At 42.3% G+C, this 13,576-nt stretch overlaps 1 protein-coding gene across 1 annotated transcript; it reads right to left on the bottom strand.

The window, feature by feature from the left end:
- Positions 1-8,733: 8,733 nt before the first annotated feature.
- LOC135515278 (fish-egg lectin-like) lies at positions 8,734-10,918 on the bottom strand. The gene is made up of 5 exons (XM_064938973.1): positions 10,695-10,918; positions 10,348-10,581; positions 9,948-10,165; positions 9,699-9,817; positions 8,734-9,090 (listed from the first exon to the last, which is right to left on the bottom strand). Exons 1-5 carry the CDS (start codon positions 10,747-10,749, stop codon positions 8,949-8,951), a joined length of 768 nt encoding a protein of 255 aa, XP_064795045.1. The 5' UTR covers positions 10,750-10,918; the 3' UTR covers positions 8,734-8,948.
- Positions 10,919-13,576: the final 2,658 nt, after the last annotated feature.

The raw sequence follows: 13,576 nt of genomic DNA on the forward strand, positions 1-13,576 counted from the left end.
TACCTAACTGCTGCTGCCACCCTACCTAACTACTACTGCCCCACTACCTAACTACTACTGCCCCACTACCTAACTGCTGCTGCCACACTACCTAACTACTACTGCCCCACTACCTAACTACTACTGCCACCCTACCTAACTACTACTGCCCTGCTACCTAACTGCTACTGCCCCTCTACCTAACTGCTACTGCCCTGCTACCTAACTACTACTGCCCCACTACCTAACTGCTGCTGCCACACTACCTAACTGCTACTGCCCCACTACATAACTGCTACTGCCCCTCTACCTAACTGCTACTGCCCTGCTACCTAACTGCTACTGCCCCTCTACCTAACTGCTACTGCCCTGCTACCTAATTGCTACTGTCCTGCTACCTAACTGCTGCTGCCCCCCTACCTAACTGCTACTGCCCCACTACCTAACTGCTGCTGCCCCCTACCTAACTGCTGCTGCCCCCTACCTAACTGCTGCTGCCCCCCTACCTAACTGCTACTGCCCTGCTACCTAACTGCTACTGCCCTGCTACCTAACTGCTACTGCCCCACTACCTAACTGCTACTGCCCCACTACCTAACTGCTACTGCTCTGCTACCTAACTGCTACTGCCTTGCTACCTAACTGATACTGCCCTGCTACTTAACTGATACTGCTGCAACTTAAAGTGAAACACAACGCTGTTTTGTCAATCTCTTGTGTCAGTATCATGTTGAAATAGAATGGAACGTTATAACTATTTCTCCAAGCACGACAAGACTGCGGCTTCTATGAAACCTGTAACCACAGACCAGATAAACAGATACAACAATCTCACTAGTCTAGACAGGATAAACCTGTTTTCACGATTTCTGTTAGTTCCATTTATAGTACAATTATTGTTATTTTTTCAATTGTCAATATGCAGAAACAGTTTGTGATCCATTGAAAAGCTAATGTACTCAGATGACTTGTATTTTAACACATTATCAACTGCATATGCGCCACGAACCCTGTTGTTTTGACAAGTGGCATTTGATCAGATTGAACACAACTGACAGATCTGGTGAATCATTTGTTTATCACTGGTAAGAAGAGAATTTGAAAAAAACAGTCATCTACATTTTAGAGTGTCGGATGGAGATTCAGGGAGGCTGCCGAAACAGGGAGGAAAACCAAATCTGTTGCTTTTTATTTAACCACAATGAATCACAACCCTACAGGGGATATCAACATTGACAAGACTTGTCTGTTATTTCAGTGGTGGCACACTGGGAAATATGTTAATGAGACATGTAATTTCAGCCAACAGAGTATTCTGAAGTTGTCAGTCTCAGCAAATTATACTCTCTTGTTTGATCAACTCAGCTATTTGTGTTGCAAAGGCAAACTTCAATATTTAAGTCCATAATTGTTTTACATTGAACAGAAATCATTGGGTTGATGGAGAATTCCATGTCAGCTGAACAATTACCCAATTTACAGCCATATCGAAGCTTACTGGACTTTTTCCAAGTGAAATGTTTTCAAGTGTACATTTAGGTAAGGTGTTTATGTCATGTCTGTAACTGAACTATTTGAACATTGATTGATGACTAGTTATGGGATGCCTATTATGCTGCGTAGTTATGGGATGCTGATTGCTCATCTAACATTGAACTATGAACATTTGAACATTGACTGAGTGCCTAGTTATTGGACACTGATGGTAGATCGAGCTATGATCATGATGTAATATGAGAGATGATGAGCTATGACAAGGATTGCATTCTCAAATGCCTTGTTTATACAGAATGATGGATGTTTCTGCCCGCTATTATTCCAGACGTGGAGACGACCCATAGACGACCCCGGTCGTAGGTCACGTGCTTCATGCACATCAGGGATTTACATTAAAACCTGAAAGGCACCTGCCCATCGGGCAATCCAGGAGTATTTTTTTGGTTACCTGAAGATTGGATCACTTCCCCGAAAATGTAAATGAGCTGTGGTGCTACCTCAGAGCAGTGGAGCTACCTCAGAGCAGTGGAGCTACCTCAGAGCAGTGGTGCTACCTCAGAGCAGTGGAGCTACCTCAGAGCAGTGGGGCTACCTCAGAGCAGTGGAGCTACCTCAGAGCAGTGGGGCTACCTCAGAGCAGTGGGGTTTATGTCAGAGCAGTGGGAATACCTCAGAGCAATGGGGCTACCTCAGAGCAGTGGGGCTACCTCAGAGCAGTGGGGCTACCTCAGAGCAGTGGAGCTACCTCAGAGCAGTGGAGCTACCTCAGAGCAGTGGTGCTACCTCAGAGCAGTGGAGCTACCTCAGAGCAGTGGGGCTACCTCAGAGCGGTGGAGCTACCTCAGAGCAGTGGTGCTACCTCAGAGCGGTGGAGCTACCTCAGAGCAGTGAGGCTACCTCAGAGCAGTGGGGCTACCTCAGAGCAGTGGGGTTTATGTCAGAGCAGTGGGAATACCTCAGAGCAGTGGGGCTACCTCAGAGCAGTGGGGCTACCTCAGAGCAGTGGTGCTACCTCAGAGCAGTGGTGTGACCTCAGAGCAGTGGTGCGACCTCAGAGCAGTGGGGCGACCTCAGAGCAGTGGGGCGACCTCAGAGCAGTGGGGCGACCTCAGAGCGGTGGGGCGACCTCAGAGCAGTGGGGCGACCTCAGAGCGGTGGGGCGACCTCAGAGCGGTGGTGCTACCTCAGAGCGGTGGGGTTTCTGTCAGAGCAGTGGGAATACCTCAGAGCAGTGAGGCTACCTCAGAGCAGTGGGGCTACCTCAGAGCAGTGGGGCTACCTCAGAGCAGTGGGGCTACCTCAGAGCAGTGGGGCTACCTCAGAGCAGTGGGGCGACCTCAGAGCGGTGGGGCTACCTCAGAGCAGGGAGGCTACCTCAGAGCAGTGAGGCTACCTCAGAGCAGTGAGGCTACCTCAGAGCGGTGGGGCGACCTCAGAGCGGTGGGGCTACCTCAGAGCAGTGGTGCTACCTCAGAGCAGTGGGGCTACCTCAGAGCAGTGGGGCTACCTCATAGCGGTGGGGCGACCTCAGAGCGGTGGGGCGACCTCAGAGCGGTGGGGCTACCTCAGAGCAGTGGGGCTACCTCAGAGCAGTGGGGCTACCTCAGAGCGGTGGGGCTACCTCAGAGCAGGCTTAACTTGAGTGACTGCTCAGTTCACTTGCCCCTAAAGGCACCGTCAATCCCTACACATTGAGACATTGCTCCATCCAGTGCCCTCTGGTTTACTGGCTGTGATGCTGACTCTGTATTGAAGAAAGAGGTTGGGTACATCTTTTCAAAATGCCTTGAATCCCACATGATCATTTCTGTGATATAGTGCTTCCAACCCCTTTGAAAAAATGTGTGTTTGAGCTACATTGCATTGGTCTATTTATTCTACATCCATTGAGACCAATCATTAGCCTGTGTGATTAACGGGGCTGAGCTAGAACAGTAGTTGTGAGACCAGGGCGGATCCTGTGTAACGGTTTTCTATAGGTGAAGGAGAGTCGGACCAAAATGCGGCATGGCTATTGAGATTCATGTTTAATAAAACACAAAGGAAACACGAATCAATACAAAACAATAAACGTAACGTGAAAACCGAAACAGCCTAAACTGGTGTAAACTAACACATAGACAGTAACAAGGATGACAAAAAAAAAATACAAAAAAATACAAAAATAAATAAATAAATAAATAAATAAATAAAATACAAAAAGGACAATCACCCACGACACAGTCAAAGAATATGGCTGCCTAAATATGGTTTCCAATCAGAGACAACGATAAACACCTGCCTCTGATTGAGAACCACTTCAGACAGCCATAGACTAAGCTAGAAAACCCCACTAAGCTTCAATCCCAATACCTGTGAAAAACCCCAAGACAAAAACACACCACATACCAAAACCCATGTCACACCCTGGCCTGACCAAATAAAGAAAGAAAACACAAAATACTAAGACCAGGGCGTGACATCCTGAAAACGGTTCTTCTCACAAAAATGTTTTAAAGTCTGATTGTAATTATTTCAGCTACAAATAAATACTGCTTTATTTTTCATGAAATAAACTTCTCTCTGAGTTGTGTGCTTGTCTTAATTGTGTACAGGTTTATTTTACAGCAGTCTTACCCTGTACCTACCCTCTAAGCAGGGCCGGCCCGCTCATTAGGCAGGATTATGAGGCTGTCTATGCAGGCATAATTCTGCCCAACAACCATGACAATTTCTCTCAACCAGTGGCATATGGGCTTTTAAGGGGAGCGCTGATGCCGCCCTGTGATAAGGCAGGGGTACAAAATATTTTGCTTGTTCATTCCCAGCGGCACCTCTGTTGGCATCGCTGTGACGCTCCACCAACATAAATCATGTAGCAGATAGAGCCAGGGTGAGACATGAGCCATTCACAAAAACTCTAGGCTGTTACACAACTTTTCATGATTACCGCATGTTAGAGGCATGACAAATGAATGACGAATTAACTTGAAAAATAATGGTATAGCCTACACTCAAATACGATGTGGTTCAACGAGAACATGGACATTTTGCCAAGGCAGAGATGAGTGGCCGGCACCGAAACGCGCGGCAACAGCAGTGGACGCATAAATTCTTCCCTACTGACAGTAGCCAAATTTGACATGAAACTTTTTGGTGTTTTGTGAAAAAGATGTCTCTTTCCACTCACCACTATTTGGAAGCTGGAAATATCTTGCAAGTGGATAAATGTGTGTGGCTGACCTATAAAGGAGCCCTTTGAAATTATAGTTTGACAATCAGAAGAAAACATCTTGATTTGTTGTGTTTATGCCACAGTAAAAGGTAACATATTTGTTAAACATATAAGTTAAGTTAAAAATATTAGAAATATAGGCCCACAGAGATTCTTGGACTGTATATGTAATTCTATGATTAAGCCCATAAAAAATGTTGGTGCACGCGCTTGATCCCGTACCTGGATATAGTATATGGTAGAAATAGTATGTAGCCTTTTCTGTAGCCTACAGGCAGGAGATAAAATGTATGACACAACAGCCTGTTATACAAACGGTGGCTCTAACACATTATTAATAAAATCATTTGATGGCCTACATGGTACTCCAGTACCAGTACACTCCAGTAAGCACATTCCGACGCCAATGTCCTCTGGACGTCTTTTTTTGGTCCTGTTGGACCTGATGTTCTTTTTTTGGTGTTTCACAATGGTAGGCCTACCATATAGATGGCCATTCATAAAACGCAATTTCAGGTGACACTGAAGGCTACACCCCAGTAAACACGGATAAATGCCGACCCCTTTTGGACACCTTTTTTTGGTCCTGTCTGGACCGGACTTGATTTCTATGTCCACAGAAGTTGGTTTTTAGTCCGGTCCAAACCTAAATCTGAACCAGTCATAGATGTCTATGTTCGGTTCAGATATAAATGACGTCAAAACACGTTATACCGTAGCATGCTAGCTAGCTAGACAAGAAGTCATCTTTATGAATCACATTGCCAATGTACTGGGAAATCCTTTTCAATCCTTATCATATGAAGATACATTATAAATGAAACATCTCTGTGCTCATCGGCCATTGGACATAAACATTACACAAGTCAGAAATCACAAATTCAACAATTTGCTGCAAGTGCCGCAAAGCAATCACTATTTTGCTTCCCATGCCTGCTATTCGGTGGAGAGGGTGTGTGGTCCAAGTCTGGTTTAAAGGATTGAAAACATCTGTCTGAAAGGGTCTCATTATCAAGCTTAAAAGGATAAACATTCACATGCAACATTATGGGCCAGAAAAGGTTGAAATCATTGGTCATGCATTAATCCAGCATGACTTCATCCAGAGAATGCCAGACTTTAATGACCAAGTTTGATGATGACAAAGTTTGCCTACAAGAGGGACTGCCACGCCACCTTCCTTATGTAAACTGACGGTGGTGCACCTATAGCCAATAGCCAGTTTTAGAGAACTGTCATTATTGAATATTGTAAGAGCTTTTATTGTCTGCGTCCCTGTTATTTATCTTACTATTCTGACTTGGTGTATAGGGGGAATACAGTAAGAACAGCCTATTCTGTTTCTGTCCATTTCAAAAGGGCTGAAACAAATAGGCATATCAACTAATTCCATTTAAACTCGCTGATTAATGTCATAATCAGAATGCTTGCTTCCCTCTTATCCACAAATGTTTCCCTTAAGCCATATTTTGTACATCTCCATTGTTATAGTGTATATATAGGTCTATCTCATTAGTATCTTGTTCATTATTTTAGGTAATGTTGGAATTGTGCATTTAATTGTTTTGCTTACTTTGTGTATTATAATTAGCTCAGGTGTTTTTCTCCATGTAATTCCAGTTGATTTTGCGATGATTGTTTTGTTTGCTCAATGCACTGTCTGTGAGTCGGTATATTTCACATAAAAGTGAATCCTCATGAATCTCTCTCTCTCTCTCTCTCTCTCTCAATGTGTGTCTGTGGTGATTTAATGAAGAGTAAAGTTTAGGCCTCATCACATTGCTGAATTTATCTGAAATAACATCTGAATTTCTGTCGGTGTCCATTTTGAAAGTACTAAATGAACAGGCCTACCTCGTCGCAGCTCGTTTGCTAATGATCAGAACAAACATTGTGAATTTACTGAACATAAATATAATAATGTTCGTGTATGGTTCAAAAGTCTAAACTCATGTCGGCATATGTTATTATTGAAGGAGAATGTGATTCTTATCAAGTTACCCAAATCCACAAGGAATCCGTAGAAACCATATTTATTTAAGCAAGTCTGCCATATCAGCTGTTTTTATGAAATGCAGTAAATTATGCCGAATTAACTGTATTGCTGCCAGACAATGCTCAGCCTGGTCTCATAAACGTAAGTCTGGGACACTCAAATTAGTATGATATGTTAGGTTTGGTATGACACATGATTACTAAAGTCTGGGTGGATGGGTGGGTGTATAACGTGTTTGAATCTCATCACGGCTAGCTTTACCAATTTAGCTAATTAGCAACTTCAACTACTTACTATTTATTAAGTACTTCACAACTGCTTAACATGTTAGCTAACCCTTCCCCTAACCTTAAACCTTTTAACTAACCCTTCCCCTAACCTTAACCCTTTAACCTAACTTCTAAACTTAATCCCAAACCTAGCCTATCTAACATTAGCCAGCTAGCTAACGTTAGCCACCTAAACAGGTTATGTAACATATTGTAAGTTTTGCAAGTTCGTAACATATAATACAATTTATAATTTGTAACATATCGTATGAAAATGGTAATGGACATCCACAAATGAATACATCCCATACGAAATGTAACATATCATACTAAATAGTGGTCTCGGATTTACGTACAGAATAATACAGAATAATACTAATTATATACTAATTACTCTGATTACTCTGAGACCAGGTTGCCAGGCTCCGCTGATAGTCAGGTGTAGTGGTGGTAAGGATTCACTCCATGGTGCAGAAAGGAAAGCTCTGCTGTCTGGATAGCTTTATGTGGGCCCTAACAGTATGTGGGCACTGTCTGTCACCCTTATACTGCAATTAATTGATTGTTTAATGCAGTGGTGTAATGTACTTTAATGTACTACCGGTACTTAAGTAATTTTTGGGGTATCTGTACTTTACTTTACTATTTATATTTTTGCCAACTTGTACTTTTACTTCACTACATTCCTAAAAAAAACAATGTACTTTTTACTCCATACATTTTCCCTTGCACCCAAAAGTAAACGGTTCGATTCACACCCTTAGAGAACATCCCTTGTCATTGTCACGACTTCCACTGAAGGTGGCTCCTCTTCCTGTTCGGGAGGTGCTCGGTGGTCGTCGATGCCGGCCTACTAGCTTCCACCAATCCATTTTTTTTTTTTCGTTTGGGTCTGTCTGTTTCTGACACCTGTGTTCTATCGAGTTAATTTATGTGGGTTTATTAAACTTGTTGCCTGCTGTTATTTTGTGCGGGAATATCTGTGTTTGTTCGGTGCCTGTGCTAGATTGTGCCACAGGCTATTCCAACGGTCGTCTGTGCCATTGTGATTTATTTAGGAGTAGATTGTTTTTTTTCCCTCCGGTTGTCACTTCGAATTTCTGTTTTGTTGGGCGCCATCATTGGGTTTGTTTCCTGACCAGTTTTGTTGCGTTTTGGACTTCCAAATAAATATTTTACTATTTGGACCTCAGTGCTCTCCTGCTCCAGACTCTTGCACCTACCTCGTCCTAGTGAGGCACCTTACTCCCTTACCTCCCTACTGCCTCTGATCTGGTGAAATCACTAGTGTTAGGGTATTCCCCTAGAGATCTGTCAATTTTTTTTGTGCCATCTGGTTTACTTAAAATAAGGAATTTTTACTTTTGATACTTATGTACATTTTTAGCAATTCCATTTACTTGTATTACTATATTTCAAACCAAATACTTTTCGACTCTTAATCAAGTAGTATTTTACTTGGTGACTTTCACTTGAGTAATTTTCTAATAAGGTATCTTTACTTTTACTCAAGTATGACAATGAAGTACTTTTTCCACCACTGGTTTAATGTTGTGTTGTGTAGTGGCTTTGCTGGAATGTATCTAAAACAATTTGTTGAGTTTGCCCCACCAAGATGTACATGCTAAAATCGTCACTGGCAGAGCAACTAAAATCCCCCTGTTCAATATGAAAACAAAGAGACACGGAAATTACAATAGCTTCAAACTGAATGCTTTATTTTTGTGGGAAATTATTATATAATAAGCATTGAAAAGGATTCCATCCATCTCTATGAATAACCTCTGAAGCAAGATCATTAAGATCAGTGATTTCTATTGACAGAGATAAAGTACTGAAAAGTATAGTTAGAGTAGTAGGTTTTAGAATGAAGGATTCTTATGAACTAATGTTGGGCATTCTCAAGCAGAAGGCTGTTCCAGAAAGAGAGATCAATGAGTGAGCAAGTGAACTTTAGACAGATCCCGAACGGCCATCAGATGCAGAGGAGAGGCTAAGGTGTGCACACCATGGTGACTCCAGACTTGGAGACGACCCAAAGACGGCCCAGGTCATAGGTCACGTGGCCCATGCGCATGCACATTGGGATATTGCTCCATCCAGTGCCCTCTGGTTTACTGGCTGTGATGCCGTCTCTGTGTTGAAGAAAGGGTTGGGGTTCATGTTTTAAAGCTTATCCATTTTTTTAAGTACATCCATTTTTGGACTGTAATAATTGAATATAGCCATAGATTTTTGAAGAATATAACTTCTTCCTCTTGAGCTTTATTCAACCACAAAAGAAGCTAAAATGTAAGCTTTTACTCAATTGTTTGTAAACAATGTTATTGTAAACAAACAATGTATCGCTTTAAAAAACATGTTACATTTTTTTTAAAACAAATAATAGATCTGTCTTTGCATCCGTAGCTCCATGTATGAATTTGAGAGTGGTTATATTTCTCTAACTACATTCCTCAGCTGTTTACCAAAACAAGTGGTGGGGTGTCTGGGAAGTTGTTGTTTTTATCCCAAACTGTAGCTTCATAGGACATCCCACTCTTACATACTTCATTGTACAATGTCTACACATGTCTTTATAAGTCCTATAAGTTTAGATCTGATTATATTTGACTGATTTTATTTATGTATCTACAGTATTTTAGTTGTTGTGTAAAGAGCTTCACAAGGCATGTACAGTAAGGATAATAATTATAATTAAATGTATACCATTATTATACACATAGTTCAGTAGTAACCTTACCTGGTATAAACACTACCCGCAGAGTTGACCCCAAAGACACGACCATCAGTTGCCACCTCAATCATGGAAAGCTTGCCGTCAATGTGACTCCACCCGTTGTTTTGGCAGTCTTGATTCAGCTGGAAAACAGATTCAATCAGGGTTTTAGGACAATTTCAACATATATAATATGAAACAGTTTTAGAATAACTGACACCCTCCATCCTCTACTACTCTGCTCCAGCTCTCACACTCTTTCCCAGATCTTACACTCATTAAGTAGATATCATCGTTCTTGTTGACTGCCCAGCACCCAAAGGGTCCACAACTGTAGTACTTCACAGCTCCTGGCAATCCTGTCCATGGAAGAGGTGAGCCTGGACCCTTGTAGCCAACTGTGGCACTACTTGTCAGACAGAATGGAGTATCGTCCATGTTGGCCCCCACAATAAACTGTTTACCTCCAGCATCCAACTGCTTCAGAAGGCCTGAAGACCACAAAGACAGACAGATGGACAAGCAAACAAGGAGCACATATCTGTGAGTACTGCCAAATGACCTACAAGTTACAATTTAAAACATAAATTGTTTTTTCAACAGCCTGATGGTATCAGGAAAGCTAAAAAGAAGGTGTCGTCTGGATAAATATTGAGTAATTCTCTCCACTAACCTGCAGCTTGCATCCAGTTACCGGCCACATACTTGTAGATTGAGTCTGCCTTGTTGACACCCCAGATCCCTGCTGGTCCTACAGTGATATGCTTCAGGGAACCAGGCAGGCGGATCCATTCATCACCTACCAGGTAGTAGGGGATTTGACTTGTGTCCGTAGCAACCACTTGTCCCAGTCCTGCATCAATCTGCATCAGATTCTTGATAGCCACTACCTCCTGACAGTCCCAGGCTATGGAGACAAAGACATGAGTAGAGCACACAGACAACAAGGAGGATGACATTATGGAGCAAACTTCATCAACTCCATATTGAGCAAGCATGATTCAGATGATGGTAACTTACCGTGACTGATGGCCAGGAGACAGAGGACCAATAGGACGGCTGCAGTGACTCTCATGATGTCTCAGTAGATCTACAGTATACGTTTGGTTGTAAACCAGACTTCAATTGTCCCCTTGCAAGACTTTGAGCTTTTATAGCCCTGCACATACCTTTCACCAATGATGGCTTCCTGTTCCACCTGTTTAACAAAGACTTGAGGGTGTCCGTCAGAGAGAAGGGTTGTGTTATTGTCACCTGATGACAAAGATCATTCTTTTGTTCAGAATGTGACAAGGGTGGTTTATTTAGTTTTTGTATTGTCTAGGGTTTTTATATGTCCAGGGGTTATCTAGTCTAGGTGTTTATATGTCTATGGTTGCCTAGATTTGTTCTCAATCAGAGGCAGGTGTTTATCGTTGTCTCTGATTGGGGACCATATTTTGGTAGCCATATTCCTTGGGTATTTTGTAGGTTGTTATTCTATGTTTAGTTGCCTGTTCTGCACTAGCCATATTGCCTCACATTTTGTTGTTTAGTTCTGTTCAGTGGTCTCTCTTTAATTAAAGAGTTATGTTCACTTACCACGCTGCGCCTTGGTCTCCTCCTTTTGACGACCGTGACATTAACCAATCAGTGTAGATTTGTCTTAGTCCTGTTGAAAGGTGAATTCGTCTCCCGGTGTCTGGTGTGAAGCAGACTGATCAGGTTGCCCTCTAGGATTTTTCCTGTACTTAGCTTCATCCTGTTTCTTTTCATCCTGAAAAACTCCCCAGTCTTTGCCAATGTCAAGCATACCCATACCATGATGCAGCCACCACCATGCTTTAATAAGGAGGCAGTTACTCAGTGATGTGTTGTGTTGGATTTTCCCCAAACGTAAGGCTTTGCATTTAGGCCAAAAGGTGTATTCAGTTGCTGTGTTCAGTTTGTTGCCTTGTTGCATACATATGCATGTTTTGTCATATTTTGTTCTGTACATTTTATAGCTGTTTTTACTCTGTAATTCAGGTCATTATTGTGGTGTCACTACAATGTTGTTGATCCATCCTCAGTTTTCTCCCATCACAGCCATTGAACTCTAGCTGTTTTAAAATTACTAACCAGTTTCCTTCCTGTCCTGCAGCTCAGAAGGAGGAATGAATCTTTTGTGTCTGGGTGGTTTAAAACATCATCCACAGCATAATTATTGTGACCATGCTTCATTTTCCTCATTCAAGGACTCAATCATGGACACTCTTACTAACAGTTGTGGCTGCTTCATGTGATGTATCGTTGTCTCTACTTTCTTGCCCCTTGTGCTGTTGTCTGCCCAATAATGTTTGTACCATGCTGTGCTGCTGCCATGCTATTGTTGTCTTAGGTCTCTATATAGTGTTGTGGTGTCTCTCGTCATGTGTTTTGTCCTATATTTGAATTACATAAATGTTAAATTAAAGATATTCAATATCTGATTTGACATTGTTACCCAGTTATCAATCACTACCCTCCTTTGAGGCTTTTGTAAAGCTCTCTGGTCTGTATAGTTGAATCTGTGCTTGAAATGTAATACTTGACTGAGGGACCTTACAGATGTCTGTATACAGTGACGGTTCGAGCTTGTATGGCTCCCTTGGCGAACCTCCCGTTCAATTCCCCCCCAAAAACACCATACTGCTCTAACTAATTTTTTATTCAGACATTTGGAGCACAAATAAATCATAACATGTAAAACTATACATTTCAAAAAGAAGTAGCAAAGACCAATAGAAACAAATTGTAGTGTATAAATACAAATTAAAAAGAGACTTGAGTTGTTCCACTATTACCCTATTTCTAACAAAAACCACACAAATAAAGATAAATTGCACAAATCCTGTATCACACAAATATATAGAATAACACACTTATAAGAGTACCGGATTATTGCACTTCAAACAAGAAACACACAATTTCACCACTAATTGCATTAGTACTGTACAAAGTTAGAGGTGTTCTATTTGATAGATTCCCCAACTCCCTCTACCTCGGGCTACCAGTGGGGAGACCGGAGGTCAACCTACCCCCCCTCCCCATCTCTACTTCTGAGAGATTTACCTTCCCAGGCAGTAGCCTGCCTAGCTCACAAACTAGAGTCCCAAGCGGTGTCATTGACACTTTATCAACTTTGTAAGGTCCTGGGTGTCGTGAGGGTGAAATCAGGCGCAGGAAAGCAGAGAGTTCAATAAAGTGCTTCTATAATGCACAAACGGTGAACCATGGCCACCCCACTTTCAGGTGCTCAAACAAAATGCCCCAGACACAGGGAACGAAAACAGTCTAGCACTAAATACACGAACACGCGCAAACACCAGGGTTACAATAATCAATCCCGCACAAAGAAACAGGCCGGCTGACTAACAAAGCCTCACCAATTACAATCATCTCAAAACAGGTGTACTCAATAAACACGGGGGGAGAAAATAATCAGTGGCAGCTAGTAGGTCTGCGACAACTACCGCAGAGCGCCACCCGAAAGGGAAGGGGAGCCACCTTCAGTCTGAGTTGTGACAAACTGCATATGCGCCAAGAACCCTAAGGGAAGGGGAGCCACCTTCAGTCTGAGTTGTGACAAACTGCATATGCGCCAAGAACCCTGTTGTTTTGACAAGTGGCATTTGATCAGATCTAAAACAACTGACACATCTGGTGAATCATTTGTTTATCACTGGTAAGAAGAGAATTTGCTAAAGACAGTCATCTACATTTTAGAGTGTCGGATGGACATTCAGGGAGGCTGCCAAAACAGGGAAGGAAACCAACTCTGTTGCTTTTCATTTAACCTCAACGAATCACAACCCTACAGGAGAAATCAACATTGATAAGTGGTGGCACACTGGGAAATATGTTAATGAGACATGTATTTTCAGCCAACGGAGTATTCTGAA

This window comes from Oncorhynchus masou, chromosome 27 (assembly GCF_036934945.1).
Source record: "Oncorhynchus masou masou isolate Uvic2021 chromosome 27, UVic_Omas_1.1, whole genome shotgun sequence".
Taxonomy (NCBI): Eukaryota; Metazoa; Chordata; class Actinopteri; order Salmoniformes; family Salmonidae; genus Oncorhynchus; species Oncorhynchus masou.